The sequence below is a fragment of the Convolutriloba macropyga genome, chromosome 3 (genome assembly GCF_964194025.1).
Source record: "Convolutriloba macropyga chromosome 3, txConMacr16.3, whole genome shotgun sequence".
Lineage (NCBI taxonomy): Eukaryota > Metazoa > Xenacoelomorpha > Acoela > Convolutidae > Convolutriloba > Convolutriloba macropyga.
The window spans coordinates 36,273,042-36,287,826 of record NC_134470.1 but is presented as its reverse complement, the minus strand read 5'-3'; the positions used below and the strand labels follow the sequence as shown (position 1 = coordinate 36,287,826).

General features: G+C 35.0%; 1 protein-coding gene across 1 annotated transcript in view; it reads right to left on the bottom strand.

The window, feature by feature from the left end:
* The window catches only part of LOC142336623 (melatonin receptor type 1C-like), a 28,615-nt gene extending 17,639 nt beyond the window's left edge, over window positions 1-10,976 (bottom strand). Inside the window, exons 1-2 of the mRNA XM_075385533.1 lie at window positions 10,888-10,976; window positions 2,997-3,200 (exon numbers count right to left, since the gene is read on the bottom strand). Coding sequence (XP_075241648.1) covers window positions 2,997-3,200; window positions 10,888-10,949 — 266 coding nt within the window. The 5' untranslated portion in view covers window positions 10,950-10,976. The remainder of the gene's footprint in view (window positions 1-2,996; window positions 3,201-10,887) is intronic.
* Between the last annotated feature and the right edge of the window lie 3,809 nt (window positions 10,977-14,785).

Below are 14,785 nucleotides of genomic sequence, written 5' to 3'. Positions count from 1 at the left end.
CATTACAGAGCTGAGAGACGCTAACTTTGCATCAGCTGACCTCAAACGTTACCAGTTGCTTTTCATTTTGGAATATCTATAATCTTGGTGCTTTCCTGTTATTTTACTAGTTATCAAATTGGAACAAAGAATCAAGCTTTTAAATAACGTTTTTTTTAAAATAATTTATTCAACTTAATATTTTTAAAGATATGAAGTCCGAATCAGCAGTTCTACACATAGAACATAGATAGAACGTAGATAATTGAATTTGTTCTTAGTGTTACCAGCTCTCGTATGCCAAAGAATTGATCAGAGCTTAAAATCATGAATTCTAGATGCAATTATTTGAAAAGTTAAATTTAGATGAATATCAGAAGTTAATTGAAAAGGTTTTTCCACCTACTACAGTTCGAGTTTGACAGCCACAAAAGGCAGAATATTGAACCTAATACATTCTTGAAAATCTTTTTGACTTTTTTTCGTTCTCCAAGTATCAGGGGTTTCTACCTGACATTCAGTATTTAGTCAGTCTGATGTTTTTATCGAAACAACTCCATATAGTTGACTTATCTAAAATAGCTGACAAAAATCAAATCACAGCCCCACAGTGTCATCAAGCGTTTCAATGTGTTGAACAATTTTCTTAAGGATAGACTATCAAAAAAACGCAGCATCTAAATTAGAAGGTATCACCCTCGATACAAAAACCTCAAATTTATAAAATGACAGCCTCAAAGCATCAAGCTGAAAATAAAAGCCTCAAGGTTTTTTTTTAATTTTTTCCAATGTGGACAACAGATTTTGTTAGAGCAGACAACTACACCAAAATCAGTTTGTAAATTAGAGGGTGTTAGTTTTAATTATATAGCGTATTCCCTGATAAACTCTTGTAACTTTACGAAATACGATTCACAAGTTTAAAATTTATGAATCTTCTTTCTTAAACTTGCTTTTTGACGTTGTCCGTTTTTGCTATATTGCGTGAAAATGTTCAATTAATTTTAAATTTCTTTCAATTGAAGCAGTGAATGAAAAGATATACAAGTAAAGCTTAAAAATGGTGAATTTTGTAAACAGGCAACATGAACGAAATGTAGTACAAATAACAAAAACAAAGCAGGTTGTTCCTCAATTACAACTTAAAAATTCAACGCAATGAATTTTATTAGATGGAAGAAATTTGGTAGGGAACGAAGTGTAAAAACAGTAAATACACAAAAATAGAACAAAACACAGAAATCACAAGTACTAATAAACACTTGTCAAAGTACAGCGATACAAATTTTCAAGAGAAAAACACCACTATTGGAAAAAGCAATCGAGGAAAAGACCGAAAATCTTCGCTCATTTCTTTACAATAAACCTTTTTGAAATCAACGAAAAACATAACCATAGTATTATCAAATCATCAACTGCACACACCTATTTTCCAGAGGAACGAACATAACAAATAATGCATTAACATTAAAAAACAAAGTGGAAAGGAACAACAAATACAGGCAAAGTTTGAAACGTCAAATTGAATTTTTGATTGAAAACGAGGTTACAATTGTAGCAACCTTTCACTTTCAATTGATACCTTTAAGCAAATTTATATGTCAACCAGATAGATAATGAGAATTGTCATTATTGAGACTACGCGACAAGGAAAATGAACAAAAAAACAGGGCACTAAACAAAAAATTTTACTGGGAGATATTTGTCAATTTCAAATTAGTATTTAGCAGTAAAATGAAGTGGTCAATAGAATTAAATCTGTCTGTCGTTACTGAGGCTAAAAGAAAAAACTATAAAAGGAAAAGATATAGGGCTAATCTTACAAGTTTCAAAATTAAGGAATCTAATTACCCTTAGTAATCAAATGGAGTTTTATTTGACTCATTAGGTAGCCGATGAGATCTCTCAAAAATAAAACCAAATAGCAAGACAGTGGAAACAACAACATTAATGCAAAACAAAAAAATTCAAACAATTCTTAGAAAAAACTACCATTTTTAAAATACCCTTGCTGCCATTGAACGACTCAAACCGCTGCGTAGCAAAAATCAAGAAAAATATTTTAAACCGAAAGTAAATAGCCGCATCAAATTCTCTGATTTAAAGATTATTTCAAAAAATTGCACATCCTAAAACTACTATCTTTCTGTTTTTTCTCAACATCGTTACGACTGCAATTGCGATTCGACTTAAATTTCCAATTGTCATATAAATTGAATAATTGTTTAAACAAATTTCAACAATAAGGCAGTGCGAACATACGATCCAAATGCTTTGAATGAATAAAACTGAAATCGGCAGAAATACTTTTTTAGTTGCTGAAAGGTGCACTGCTGATGACTGAAGAGAACACAATTTTCAGAGACTTTATGTATTGCGCATTTGAAACATGATAAGTGGGAAAGTAAAAATTTTAAAAGTGATCATATCCTCGAGAAATCAAAAAGTTTGAAAATTCTTCGCAAAAATTGATTCATGTTTTAAAGCTTTTCAAAGTTACCAAATTTATATCTCTCCAAAAAAGATACCCATCGGCCAGAATTAGCTTGTACAATGTTCCTAACAACAAGTGCTCTTAATTAGCTTTGTTTTTTCTTTTAAAAAAATTGCTAATTTAATGTATTTGTTTTCCTATCGAAGCTACCTGTTCAAAAAATACTTCTATTCTATACTCTTCTATACAGAGGATTTGGTAATTCTTGCGTTTCTTACCATTTGCTATTGTGTATCATCAAGAAATTAAACTCTGAGTTGTGGATGTGTGTTCAATTTTCGTATTTGTGTTTTGCTTGCTGGGCTTTTTTCATTGTAATTTGGTTTTAAAAATTCCAAAATGTAGAACAATTTGAACACAGGGGCTTCTTGTTGAATCACATATAATCACTATATGGGGTTGAGTTATGTTGAATAAGTAAAATTGAGTTTTTTAAGTCTCCGAATCTTTCCTCTTTTTCTTTTCTTTGTCTTTCCTTTTGAAAATATAAGCTCAATTTCAAATTCTAATTGTTACAATTGACCTGTTGATTGCGATGTTGCAAATGGACGCCATGGAGCATACACAGCCCAGTCCACATATGTTGGATGTGAGGATACAGAGACCTCTGTTGTCCAGGAGAACCCGTCTGTCGTAGAGGATGGTGAGCCAGGTGGTGGCCACGTTGGCAGATGCCACGAAGGTATCCGACATTGCCAGGTTGGTGGCCAGTGCCATTGGGATTGTGCTGCATTGGAAAAAAAACAATGTTATGTATGTGCAAGAAATAATAATGCAACATCAAAAGATTTTCATGTCAACGTAATTGCTGAGAATTTTTTTAATTGAACGAGTTTTTAAATTAATAATGTCTTGTTTAACTTAGCCTTACTCACTAATTAAATCAATCACATGGATAGTTCAGTTCAACGACAGAGATAATCATTATGATCTCCCTCGTTGCTGAGAAAACAGCATTAAGCGTATTAAAACTGTTTTTAACAGGCCTTCTACAAAAATTGTTCGAAAAAGTCAATTATTACGGCACGAATGTTTTACCAAACTGCGTTTTAGCGTTTTATTTCTAAGCGTAAGGTTTTCTAAGTGCAAGGACTTTTTTGCGAACGGTTATTATTAATATTCTTGCAAAACAAATGGTTATCTTGAAAGATGTTGCAAGATTCTGGCAGAAATTCTTGCAAGGCGATTTATCGTCTTGCAAGATCCTGCCAGATTCTTGCAAGATCTTGCAAGATAACCATTTGTTTCCGCCATGGTTTCTGCTTTCCTTACTTCCTCACCCCACCAGGAATACTACAACACACCACAGTACCTACAACGCATTGTGATCGCAACCCAATGATGACTTTACTGGATCTCCGAATATAAAACAGTTATTGTTGCTCACAATACTCGATAATTACTCTTGTTTTCTTCTTAATCATCTTCTGCTTTCTCTGCATCGTTTTCTTTCTCTACTTTTTACTGTTAATCTTCTTCTTCATCCTATTCTTCTTTTTCTTCTTTTTTTCCCTCTTTTTCTTCTTCTTAGCTGATGTTCTTGCAACTAAGTCTTGATTACCGAGACAAGTTCTATTAAACATCCTGATTTTTGGATCTCATCGAAGTAGAGCATCAATTGAATCAGTATATACAACAAGACGTTCACGCCTGTTAAGGAAATGACCGTAAATGAAAAGCTATTATCACATAATCACGCCATTAGTTTACAAATTGTGGTTGAAAACGGGAAAACTGTAACTATAAATAAATTTTAATAAATCAATTATTACGTGAATTTAGTTGACGGAATTTGCTATACTTCTTCAGGTGGTTGAAAATGAAATATAGAGGAACTTGATTCCTTTACATTCTTCTTCTTCTTCTTCTTCTATTTTTTTTTCTTTTTTGTCGTCTTTTTCTTCTTCTTCCACTACTACTCCTACTACTGGTACTTCTTCATCTATTTTTCGCCGTCGTCTTGTTCTGCTTCTTCTTCTTCTTCTTCTTCTTCTTCTTCTTCTTCTTCTTCTTTTCTTAATCTTCTTCTTCTTACATAACTGGAACAATAAGCATTCAAAATGAGGGACGGATCGGGGTGATAAAAAAGCAGAACTGTAGATTTTAATATCTTCGTAATAGTTGAAGACACCTTTTCATAGATTAGGTTTGGTTGACACTGTCATAATATTGTAGGTTAAAAATTTAGTCGTAATCAAATGTTAGTAAGATTAAATTAGTATTAATTCTTATACTCACGCTTATTAAAAAACAAACTTACGCGATCTCCTCTAATTCGCGATCAGAGTCAGCATATTTCACACACAAAAAACTCACAAAATAACATACCTCTGGAGTTATTTCTGTTACGAATTTCAGAACCCGAGTCGAGGCTTCGCCAGGGAAAAAAGAAATGTGTAAAATGTATTGAAAAAAGTTGAAAATGTCGGTTAATGGGAACGCAGAGACAAATCTTGTAATCGAATAGTTAAATTAGAAATAATGGTTGACAACTGTGGCGATTAACACGAAATTCAGTCCATATTTATTACCCCAAATTACCGCACTTTTACATTCATGGTGATCACCTTTAATTTATAACTTCCTTGACTTCTTATGACATCCGATCTTAACTAGCTATTTACTCTGATAATTTACTTCTCTAAAAGATCAAGGGTCATCATATCACACATAACAATACGAAAAGTTGGGGACAAATCTAGTATAAATAGCACGTGTTAGCTCCTTGTTGCATTCACTCATTTCATAAATAACCAAGATGTAAATCAGCACGTGGATGAGGTACGTATATCTTTCCATACTTTAAACAATTAACATTATACTTTCAACACTCCTCCTATCATGTTAAGTGTTTGTTCCGAGAAGGACATCACGAAAAAGTGATACTTTGGTCCTCCCCAATGCTTTTGTAAGTGTGTCTGCCGGCATGCGATCGGTAGGTAAGTAGTTTAGCTCTAATAGTCGACTTTGGACTAAATTCCGAACGAAGTGCACTTTTAATGAAAAGTGCTTTGTCTTTCCGTGATTCATCGAGTTTTTACTTAGAGCAATACAAGCTTGGTTGTCTACAAAGACGTTTACTGGCTGCTGGATTTCTAAATCTAATTCTCGTAATAGGTTAACTAAATGTACTGCTTCTTTACTGGCCTCTACTACGGCGTTAAGCTCAGCCTCAGCTGTTGAAGTAGAGACACACTTTTGTAACTTGCTAGCCCAACTGATTGCACCTGAACTATTATTAAGCTTAAAACAAAAACCACTTGTACTTTTTCTATTGTCTATGTTGCCTGCCCAATCTGAGTCTGAAAATCCTGTTAACTCCAGTTTCTCACTTTTTCTAAAAACCATCTTCTCTGATTTTGTACCTTTTAGGTAACGTAAACACCCTTTTGCCGCATTCCAATGTCGTCTTCCAGGATTTTCAACAAACGAACTCAATAAATTGGCTGCGTGCGCAATATCTGGTCTACTTGTTAATGCCAAATAGTTCAAACATCCCACTATACCCCTATAATCACATGATTGCATTTCTCTATACTCATTGCTGCCTATTTCTGGTGAATCTAATTTTGATAGTTTCAGGCTAACATCTAAAGGTGTTTCCAGTGTCTTTGATTCGCTCATGTTAAACTTCTCTAGTAATTTTTCTACATATGCTTCTTGGCTTAGCATAATTTCGTTTTGTGGTCGCTCAATTTTTATATTTAAGAACCAGCTAAGATCTCCATAACTGCTAATTTGAAATTGCTCACTAACTTTATTTTTAAAGTTTTCACAAAAGTCTTCCTGCAATCCTAATATCACCATATCATCTACCCAAAGACACACTAATCCCTCTATACCATTTTCTCCTTTCTTTATGAAAAGACACTCATCTTGAATAGCCGGCGTGAAACCTAATTGGTTGAGAAAAGTTTTGATTGTTAAGTACCAATTTCTACTTGACTGTTTCAATCCATATAAACTTTTCCTCAGCTTACAAATTAATGGATTTCCTTGCTTGTCAAACTTTTCAAACCCTTCGGGCTGTTGCATAAAGATTTCTTCTTCGATGTCAGCGTTTAAGTATGATGTTTTGATATCCATTTGTTTTAACTCGGTGTTTTTATATACTGCGTAGCTTATCAGTACTCGAATTGTTGAGAGGCGTGTTGTTGGTGAGTAGGTTTCGTTGTAATCCCGACCTGGAACTTGGCTAAATCCTTTTGCTACGAATCTTGCCTTATACCTTGTTATCTCCCCACTAGGACCAAACTTAAGAGCAAAGTGCCAGCGGCTACCAATGGGTTTATTTCCTTTGTTCTCTACCAGTTCCCAAACTTTATTTTCCACTAATGAGTTGTATTCCAACTTCATTGCCTCGTACCAGTTTTTATCCCTAATTGCTTCATCAATAGACTTAGGTAGCAATTCATTGTTAACAATTTCACCAAGGAAAGCTACCGGGTTTAAATCTCTATCATCATCTGATTGATGCTTGTTGACTGTCTCCTCTTTCTTTTCTTTGACTTCAATAAACATTTCGTTTTCGTTGAAAGTTACATTGCGAGATTTTCTAACCTTAAAGACGCCTTTGTCATTTGGAATACCTACCAGATAAGTCTTACTATTGTCTGAAGACCCTAAGAATATTCCTTTTTGAGAAGTTCTATCAATCTTACCACGAAAATTTTTTTTCAACATGAACGAAAGCTGAACAACCAAACACTTTGATTGATTCTAAGTTAGGTTTCTTCTTGTACATTGCCTCAAAAGGTGTCTTCTGAATACTTGAATGGAAACAGAAATTTTTAATCTCACTTGCCATGTTAAGTGCATATGGCCACTACTCTTTTTCTAAACCTGACTGCTCTAAAAGACATCTAGCCATTGGGGTGATTGTCCCCCAATTCCTCTCAACCTTTCCGTTTTCTTGTGGTGTATACGGTGCCGAGAACTCAAGCCTAACGCCTTTTCGTCTACATAATTGTTTTATGTCATTTGACACATATTCCCCTGCACCGTCACAAACTAAGGTTCCTGGTTGTCCTATGTCTGCAAAGAACTGTTCAACTTTTTCAAAGGCCTCGTCCCTTGTCCTCAAAAAATATAGTTTCTGATATCTGCTAAAACTATCCACGAACCCTATTGCATACCTATGACCATCAACCGCTTCCGGTTGGATGGGCCCTAATATGTCGGTATGAACAATTTCTAAGACTTCACTTGCTCTTGTTCCTGAGTCTCTTGGTACTGGAAGTTTCTTTGATTTATTTAGCTGACATATTTCACAGTTTGCTAAATCATGCTCGTTTACTTTTAGCCCCACTGCGTGATCTTTTAATTTGTATATGTCCTCAACATTGTTATGACCCAAACGCTTATGCCACAAACTAAGGGGATCTCCATTTGCTAAGTTGCACTGCTCGCCGTAATCAATGTTGTGCCAGATAAATAAACTATCTCTTTCCTCGAAAGGGAAAACTGTTCCGTTCTTAGTTCGTATTTCTAAAGTCCCACCAAAGACGACCTCATTGCCTGCTGCTCTAAGTTTTGACACTGATATCAGATTCCTTGTGTTGTTGGGAACAAGCAACGCATTATTTAATCTTATTTTTCGCGTTAAACCATTGGAATCCAAAACTCTAATTTCAACTGTTCCTTTCCCACTAATTGAACTTTTACTGCTGTTTGCATTAGTGATGGTACCAGAATACTCCTTGTCTATATCTATGAATAAACTTTCATCTCTAATCATATGACTGGTAGCACCTGAGTCTAAAACTAGCTCATTTGCAAGGTTGTTTTCCGACGTTTGAAAGAAGGAATAGAATTCTTCTTCTAAATTCTGCTCCTCAACTAAATTTTGCGAGCCTCTCTGATTGGTTCTCCTGCTTTGACTTACAAACTTTTTCTCAGGTTTCTGTTGCTTTCTACAAAATTTAGCTATATGTCTGTGCTCACCACACTTAAAACATTTCATTTGAGAAGCTTTGGTTTGTTCAGGAATCGTTTTCTTAAACCTACATTCTTTTGCGATATGTCCCATTTTCAGGCAGTTGAAACATTTCCGTTCCTTATTAAAGAATACGCTCTCTGTTTTGGTTTTTACATTTTCATTATCGAAGTTTATCAGGTCTCGTTCAATTTCCTCTAGAGTTTTCTCATCTTTGCTGTATTTCACAAGTGTTGCGAAATTTTCATATTCCTTCGGGAGCCCTTTTAGAATTATTGAGACAAACATTTTTTCACTAATTCCTTCATTCACTAGTGTTAAGTTGTATTGCATATCATCTGCTCTGGTGAGATAATCTACTATACTCTCACTTGAAGTCTTCCTAAGGCTAGTTAATTGCGCTATCAATTTGTGTAGCTGGGGTCTCTCAAAACTTTTGAAGCGTTTACACAGTACATCCCAAGCTCTAGTGCCATCACTCTTATGTGGTCTAAGAAAAAGAACTGATGTTTTGTCTAAAGCCTGAACTAACTCGTACCACAATGTCTTCTTTTTCTCTTCTAATTCTTCCCTCCCTTTTTCTATAGCTTGCCTACGTTGCTCCTCCGAAGAATTATTTCTAACAGCTGGCACATAATCTAGATAGGTGGCTTCTCCACTAAGAACTTTACCAAGTTTTAAAGAGTGCATACGAGCCTCAAATTGTTCAGCAAAATACAAGAAATCATCCTCACGCCCGCTGAATACCAATCTTTCTAATTTTGAGCTCATTGTTAGGCCTGTCTTACTTTCGTTTAATTTCCGTTCGTCTCAAATGAACTCTTTAGCTTTAATTGTTCCCTACTGAACCAAAGACTTATGATGCCCCAACTATGTTCTTTGTTTTTCTAAGCTAGTACTGCTCTAGGTAAATATTCTTTTGTAAAAAGGGTCGGGCTCTTAAAAAAAATCTTGTTCGGACTTAGATCAAAACTGCTTTCCTTTCTACGCGTGTTTGAATCTGTTGCCTGTTGGTGGCTGTGTTATAGGGCGACGAAGCGGTGAGTCGTAATGTTTGTGTATCCAAAAAATGATTTTTGGCACCAGGTTAGCACTTGTTGTAATATGGTAGCACTTGTTAGAAAAAAAACACTAAGCAAAAAGAGTTTGGTCGACTAAATTAATCTAGAAGTTGGTGTTCTGTTCGAGTTCTGTAGTATCCTTGACAAAATCGAAAGCAGGACATTGACATTGAGCCAGGGTTTTTCTGCCGCGATTAAGCACGATGAGGATACCAAAACCCTCCGAGGATAATGTACTCGAACCCTAATCCTAGTCCTAATTAAGAATTGTTTTACCACCAACTTTTGTGTCTTTCGACCAAACTTGTATCTTACAGAAGCACAGCACAAACAATTGAAAATGAAACAGTTGTTTAAGCTGAGCTGTTCTCAGCTATACTAAGCAATCCTGGTTCCCCGACAGCTCTGTTATACAATTGAACCTCCGCGCTTCTTTTTGATCCCCCACAACAGCTCCACTCACTCTTGACTTCACAAGCAGAATCCACTGCTTAGCTACACACACTTAGCACTCCACGATTGAAGTCCCCCGACCAGGTACACAAGCTCTCGACTCAACAGATGAAGTCCCCCAACCAGCTTCACAAACTGCTCACTTCTCAAGTGAAGTCCCCCAACCACTTACAAAAGCTTTCAACTCCACAATTGAAGTCCCCCAACCAGTCACACAAGCTTTCAACTCCACAACTGAAGTCCCTCAACCAGTTACACAAGCTTCTTACTCTTGCTTCTTCTGGTCTCACTTGGCCACTTCTTGACTACAAGGCTTGTCTCTCCTTGTCTTCTCTGTCTTCCTCCCCCAGTGATTTCAGCGATCATCTTATGTAGCAAAGAGGCGCAGCAACAACGTTTTTCTATTTACGATGGGGGTTGATTACTTAACTTAGAAAAGCTCTGGGCCCATAACCTGTCGGTTAATGGGAACGCAGAGACAAATCTTGTAATCGAATAGTTAAATTAGAAATAATGGTTGACAACTGTGGCGATTAACACGAAATTCAGTCCATATTTATTACCCCAAATTACCGCACTTTTACATTCATGGTGATCACCTTTAATTTATAACTTCCTTGACTTCTTATGACATCCGATCTTAACTAGCTATTTACTCTGATAATTTACTTCTCTAAAAGATCAAGGGTCATCATATCACACATAACAATACGAAAAGTTGGGGACAAATCTAGTATAAATAGCACGTGTTAGCTCCTTGTTGCATTCACTCATTTCATAAATAACCAAGATGTAAATCAGCACGTGGATGAGGTACGTATATCTTTCCATACTTTAAACAATTAACATTATACTTTCAACAGAAAAATCTTGCGTTTCTGGGCTGTGATTGCTTTGAATATGTTAAATTTTCTTAAGAGACGGGCTAAATTTTTCTAATATACGTTTTTTATTGATGCACTTACTGCATATCTTTGAAGATGATGCATGACACGATGACCATCAGGTTGCCAGGCACTCCAATCATCAGCCAAAGCCCTGCTATGGCCGCGTAGGCGTAGTCCCACGCCTCATTCAAGTCATTGAACACTATCTCTTTGTCCTCCTCCATCACAACTATCTCCTCGGATGAGTTCAGAATGTTGACACCATCCATTATTCCAGATCTACTATGCCAATTAATAATTGTACTTTAGAAAGTTAAGGTGTGATTTATTTTCTTGTACAATTAGGAAGTAGGCAAATTAGGAAGCTCTGATCGCGGGCCGAATCACTGCTTCAATATTCTTCCCAAGCCATTCGCCCTTAAATTTTTTTTTATTTTTCAAAAATAAATTGTAAATGATTGTATAGATTGTTTTGGCATTTGGACTGGCCGGCCGTGTGTTTCCTGGTGAATCGTAAGCCCTAGCATTTGTTTTAAAAAGTTTTTGAAATAAATAAACGTGGTTAGAGTTGGAACAAAAACTTGTTAGCTAGCCTGGCGTTTAGCTTAAAAATGGTGCACAATAAAGAAGCAAACAGAATTTTCAGAGAGCTTATTTGGTCAAATCTTGCAGTGATGTTCATAGACTTCATCTAGTATTTCAGAAAATAATCAACAATATTCAATGCGAACAGGTCGAGCGTGTTGCTGCAAAACACAGACCGACTTTAAATACCAGTTTTTTTAAGAATTGCCAGCACCTCCGAAGAAAACCTTCGGGTCGTGAAAGCCACCTATTCTAATTAAAAATATCTTTGCAAAAATGGTTTGTTAGTTACATAGAAAAAGTCTGGGAACGACCTGTTTTTTTTCGATGCCTAAAAAACTATAATATAGTTCACGTAGCCCGTGAGATAGATCTTCGTTTGAATGTCAGAAAAAAATACAATTCTTGGATAAGACGGTCAAAATGGAGGTCAAGCAGGCATGACATTGCTCTATGCTGTAACTGTCAAACAACATTGTATCGAGACCTCGGGATTCTTATAGCATAGCCTTAGTCAGCATTCCGCTATCAGAGGTTTAAAAATGAATCAAATGTGAATACCTATTGTGAAAAATGTTTAACCTCCATCCTCAATTTTGATAGGCCTATTAAGGTTTCAGTTCTCTCGTGCATACAAAATTGGCTATATGTGACTCGTGGCACAGGCATGTTTTTGGATTTTGTTACACTCATATTTTTCATCATTAATAGTTGAAAATTTGATTGATGAATCTATTTTATTCATTGCCATTTTAACTGCAGAGATTGTTCTTATATGTCTTCAAAATGGATATTTTTGACTCTTATTTTGACTCCGAATAGTTTTGACTCCTAATAAATCAGAGTAAAACTTCTGCGGTGAGCGCGCCCAGATTATATGTGAGACAATATGAGTTAATTTTTCCGTATTGATAGCATTTGTACGAGCTGTGCGTATACAAATTCATATAGTTTTTTATGTATGGCTGCAACACGCAAAAAGAGAAAATGCAGCGTTTTGACAATCAGGAAAAAAATTGATATTTGATCTAACTCCTGAATACTGCTCCCAATTTTGAAATATTTTTGTCGATAAAAATTGTTAGTGATCCCATTATAACACAGGACCAAATGTTTCGGTTATTGGGTTTTGAAAACAGGGGCAAATAGTTATCAATTCATTCTTTGATGGCTTTGGCTGGAAAAGGTAACAAAGAGGATCAGTAATGTGCGCTTGAAGATAATGTTTCGGACCCGCCCATTCATATTCTTCACTATCAAGCAGAGATATCAAAAAGTCAAAATAATAAGGTTATATCGCGTTTTGCCGTATTCTTAAAGAAGGATACACACACACACACACACACACACACACACACACACACACACACACACATAGATATATATGTATATATATATATATATATATATATCATTGAAGTTACTACCAGTCTAGCTACTATTCCTTCCATTGGAACGAACAAAAAATGAACTGAGTAACATGTTTCACTTTAAATTGAAACAAATCAACCTTAACAGGATTTGTTGAGCACAAAGTACTCAACAAATCCTGTTGAGACCAAAAACTCATATTGAAGAGCGCTGTGAATGACCACAGGGCCGCAAATTGAGCAGCAGATTGTTAGAGCTCAGCAAAGAATTGTTCTTTTAATTCCTAAGGCTTGATCCTGTGGTCAGAACTGTAACTGAGGAACACATTAATTAGAAAAAGACATGTTTTTAATTGAAGAACCAGAAAAATGACCCATTCATCAACATGTTTACTGTAATTTCAGCTATTTATGGTAAGCAAAATAAGTGATCTTGACAGTGGAATTTTCCATCTTAAAAAAATTAATAATGTGGAACGTCTCCAGACAGATCGAGTCATGGTGAAGAAATTCACACTGTTTTTTTAACCAAAATTGAACTTCTGCGCAAAACAAGCAAGCAAAATCATGAAAAAGACAAAATCGGCTATTTTTTGAGAAAAGCCAACTTTTTTTTACTAAAAAAGCCTTTAAAATTGATTGCATCAATGTTGAAGAACAATTACATTCGAAATAAAACCATTAACATCAATTTAAGATAAAAACCACGCCGTTTTTTCCCTAATTAACGCTAGCGACAAATTGGCAAAAAATAACAACAAATAAAAGCAAGGTTCAAAGAATATATTTATTTTTTAAGTAAGTGGGTGTTTTCCCAGTCTGTATTTTGAGCTAAAAATTGACAGGAGTTAGTCCAAAATACTTCATTTGAACTTGATGCAATCTCGTATTTACAAAAATAATAGAAAATACAACAATAAACTATTTATTTAAACAAACATTTAAGTCAAAAATTTTCGATATTTAAATCAACAAATGGAATTGCTTGTTTTTTTAACAGAGAACATTTAGGAACTATCATTAATCTTTAATGAGGCTTGTCTACCATCGAACGTAAAGTATAAAAATTCAAAATTCAATTAACATTTTTGCAAACAAAGAAGTCAATGAATCTTTGGGCCCAATCATCAAGAAATTCCTTGATGACCTTTATGAATTCCAATTGTAAGTTTTATTAAAAAAATTTGATGACCAGAAAACTAAAAGGACAATAACCATCGGCAAAATTCAAAAAATTCAAAGTTTTAAGAAAACACATAAAGCGAAAGCCACAGAAACCATAAACTGATGAAGAAAAAGCTATGAAAATTCACTTTAACATCTTTAGAGAACCCACTTGTCCTATTTCAATAATCAGCTTGAGTGGCCAGGCCTCTAAAAAGAATGAAAAAAGGCAGATCTCAAAATGTACAACATTATTTCCGAGACCCTTTTCTTAAAATCACAAAAAAAAACAATTCAACTCATAAAAAACATAAAAGGGTTCATTTATGACTATCACACAATCAATGGGTTTTCTTTCAGGTGATGCAAACAGGTGGCATGAAAACAAAAAATTACGAATAAGATATTACAACTATTTTATGAAAGCCGAAAATATTTTATGTAAACATATATGAGTCAAAGACATAAAAAAATTAATCGCTGTCCAGATATCAATTGAATTATTAGCATCTACGTACCATTAGAAAATATGTATCATTTTTCAAAGCAATTATAGAAAATCAAAAGAAATGATATCAGTGAAATTGTAAATCGTAAAAGAAGCTATTCCTAAAGGAGAAAAAAATTACTCAAAACTGCCAAACGTTCGCAAAAAGTTTAAACCTAAATAACTACTCTAAGACGCCGAAAATTTAAGTTGTTTTCAATTTACAATTCTTGACTCGATGGGCTTTTTAATGATAGCACTCATGTCTTTCTAACTCAAATAGAATGATCATACAAACCCGAAAAATTTACCGACGAAATTAAGCCCAGTTGAACATATAGTTCCACCCCCTTCAAGTTGCCCGAGACAG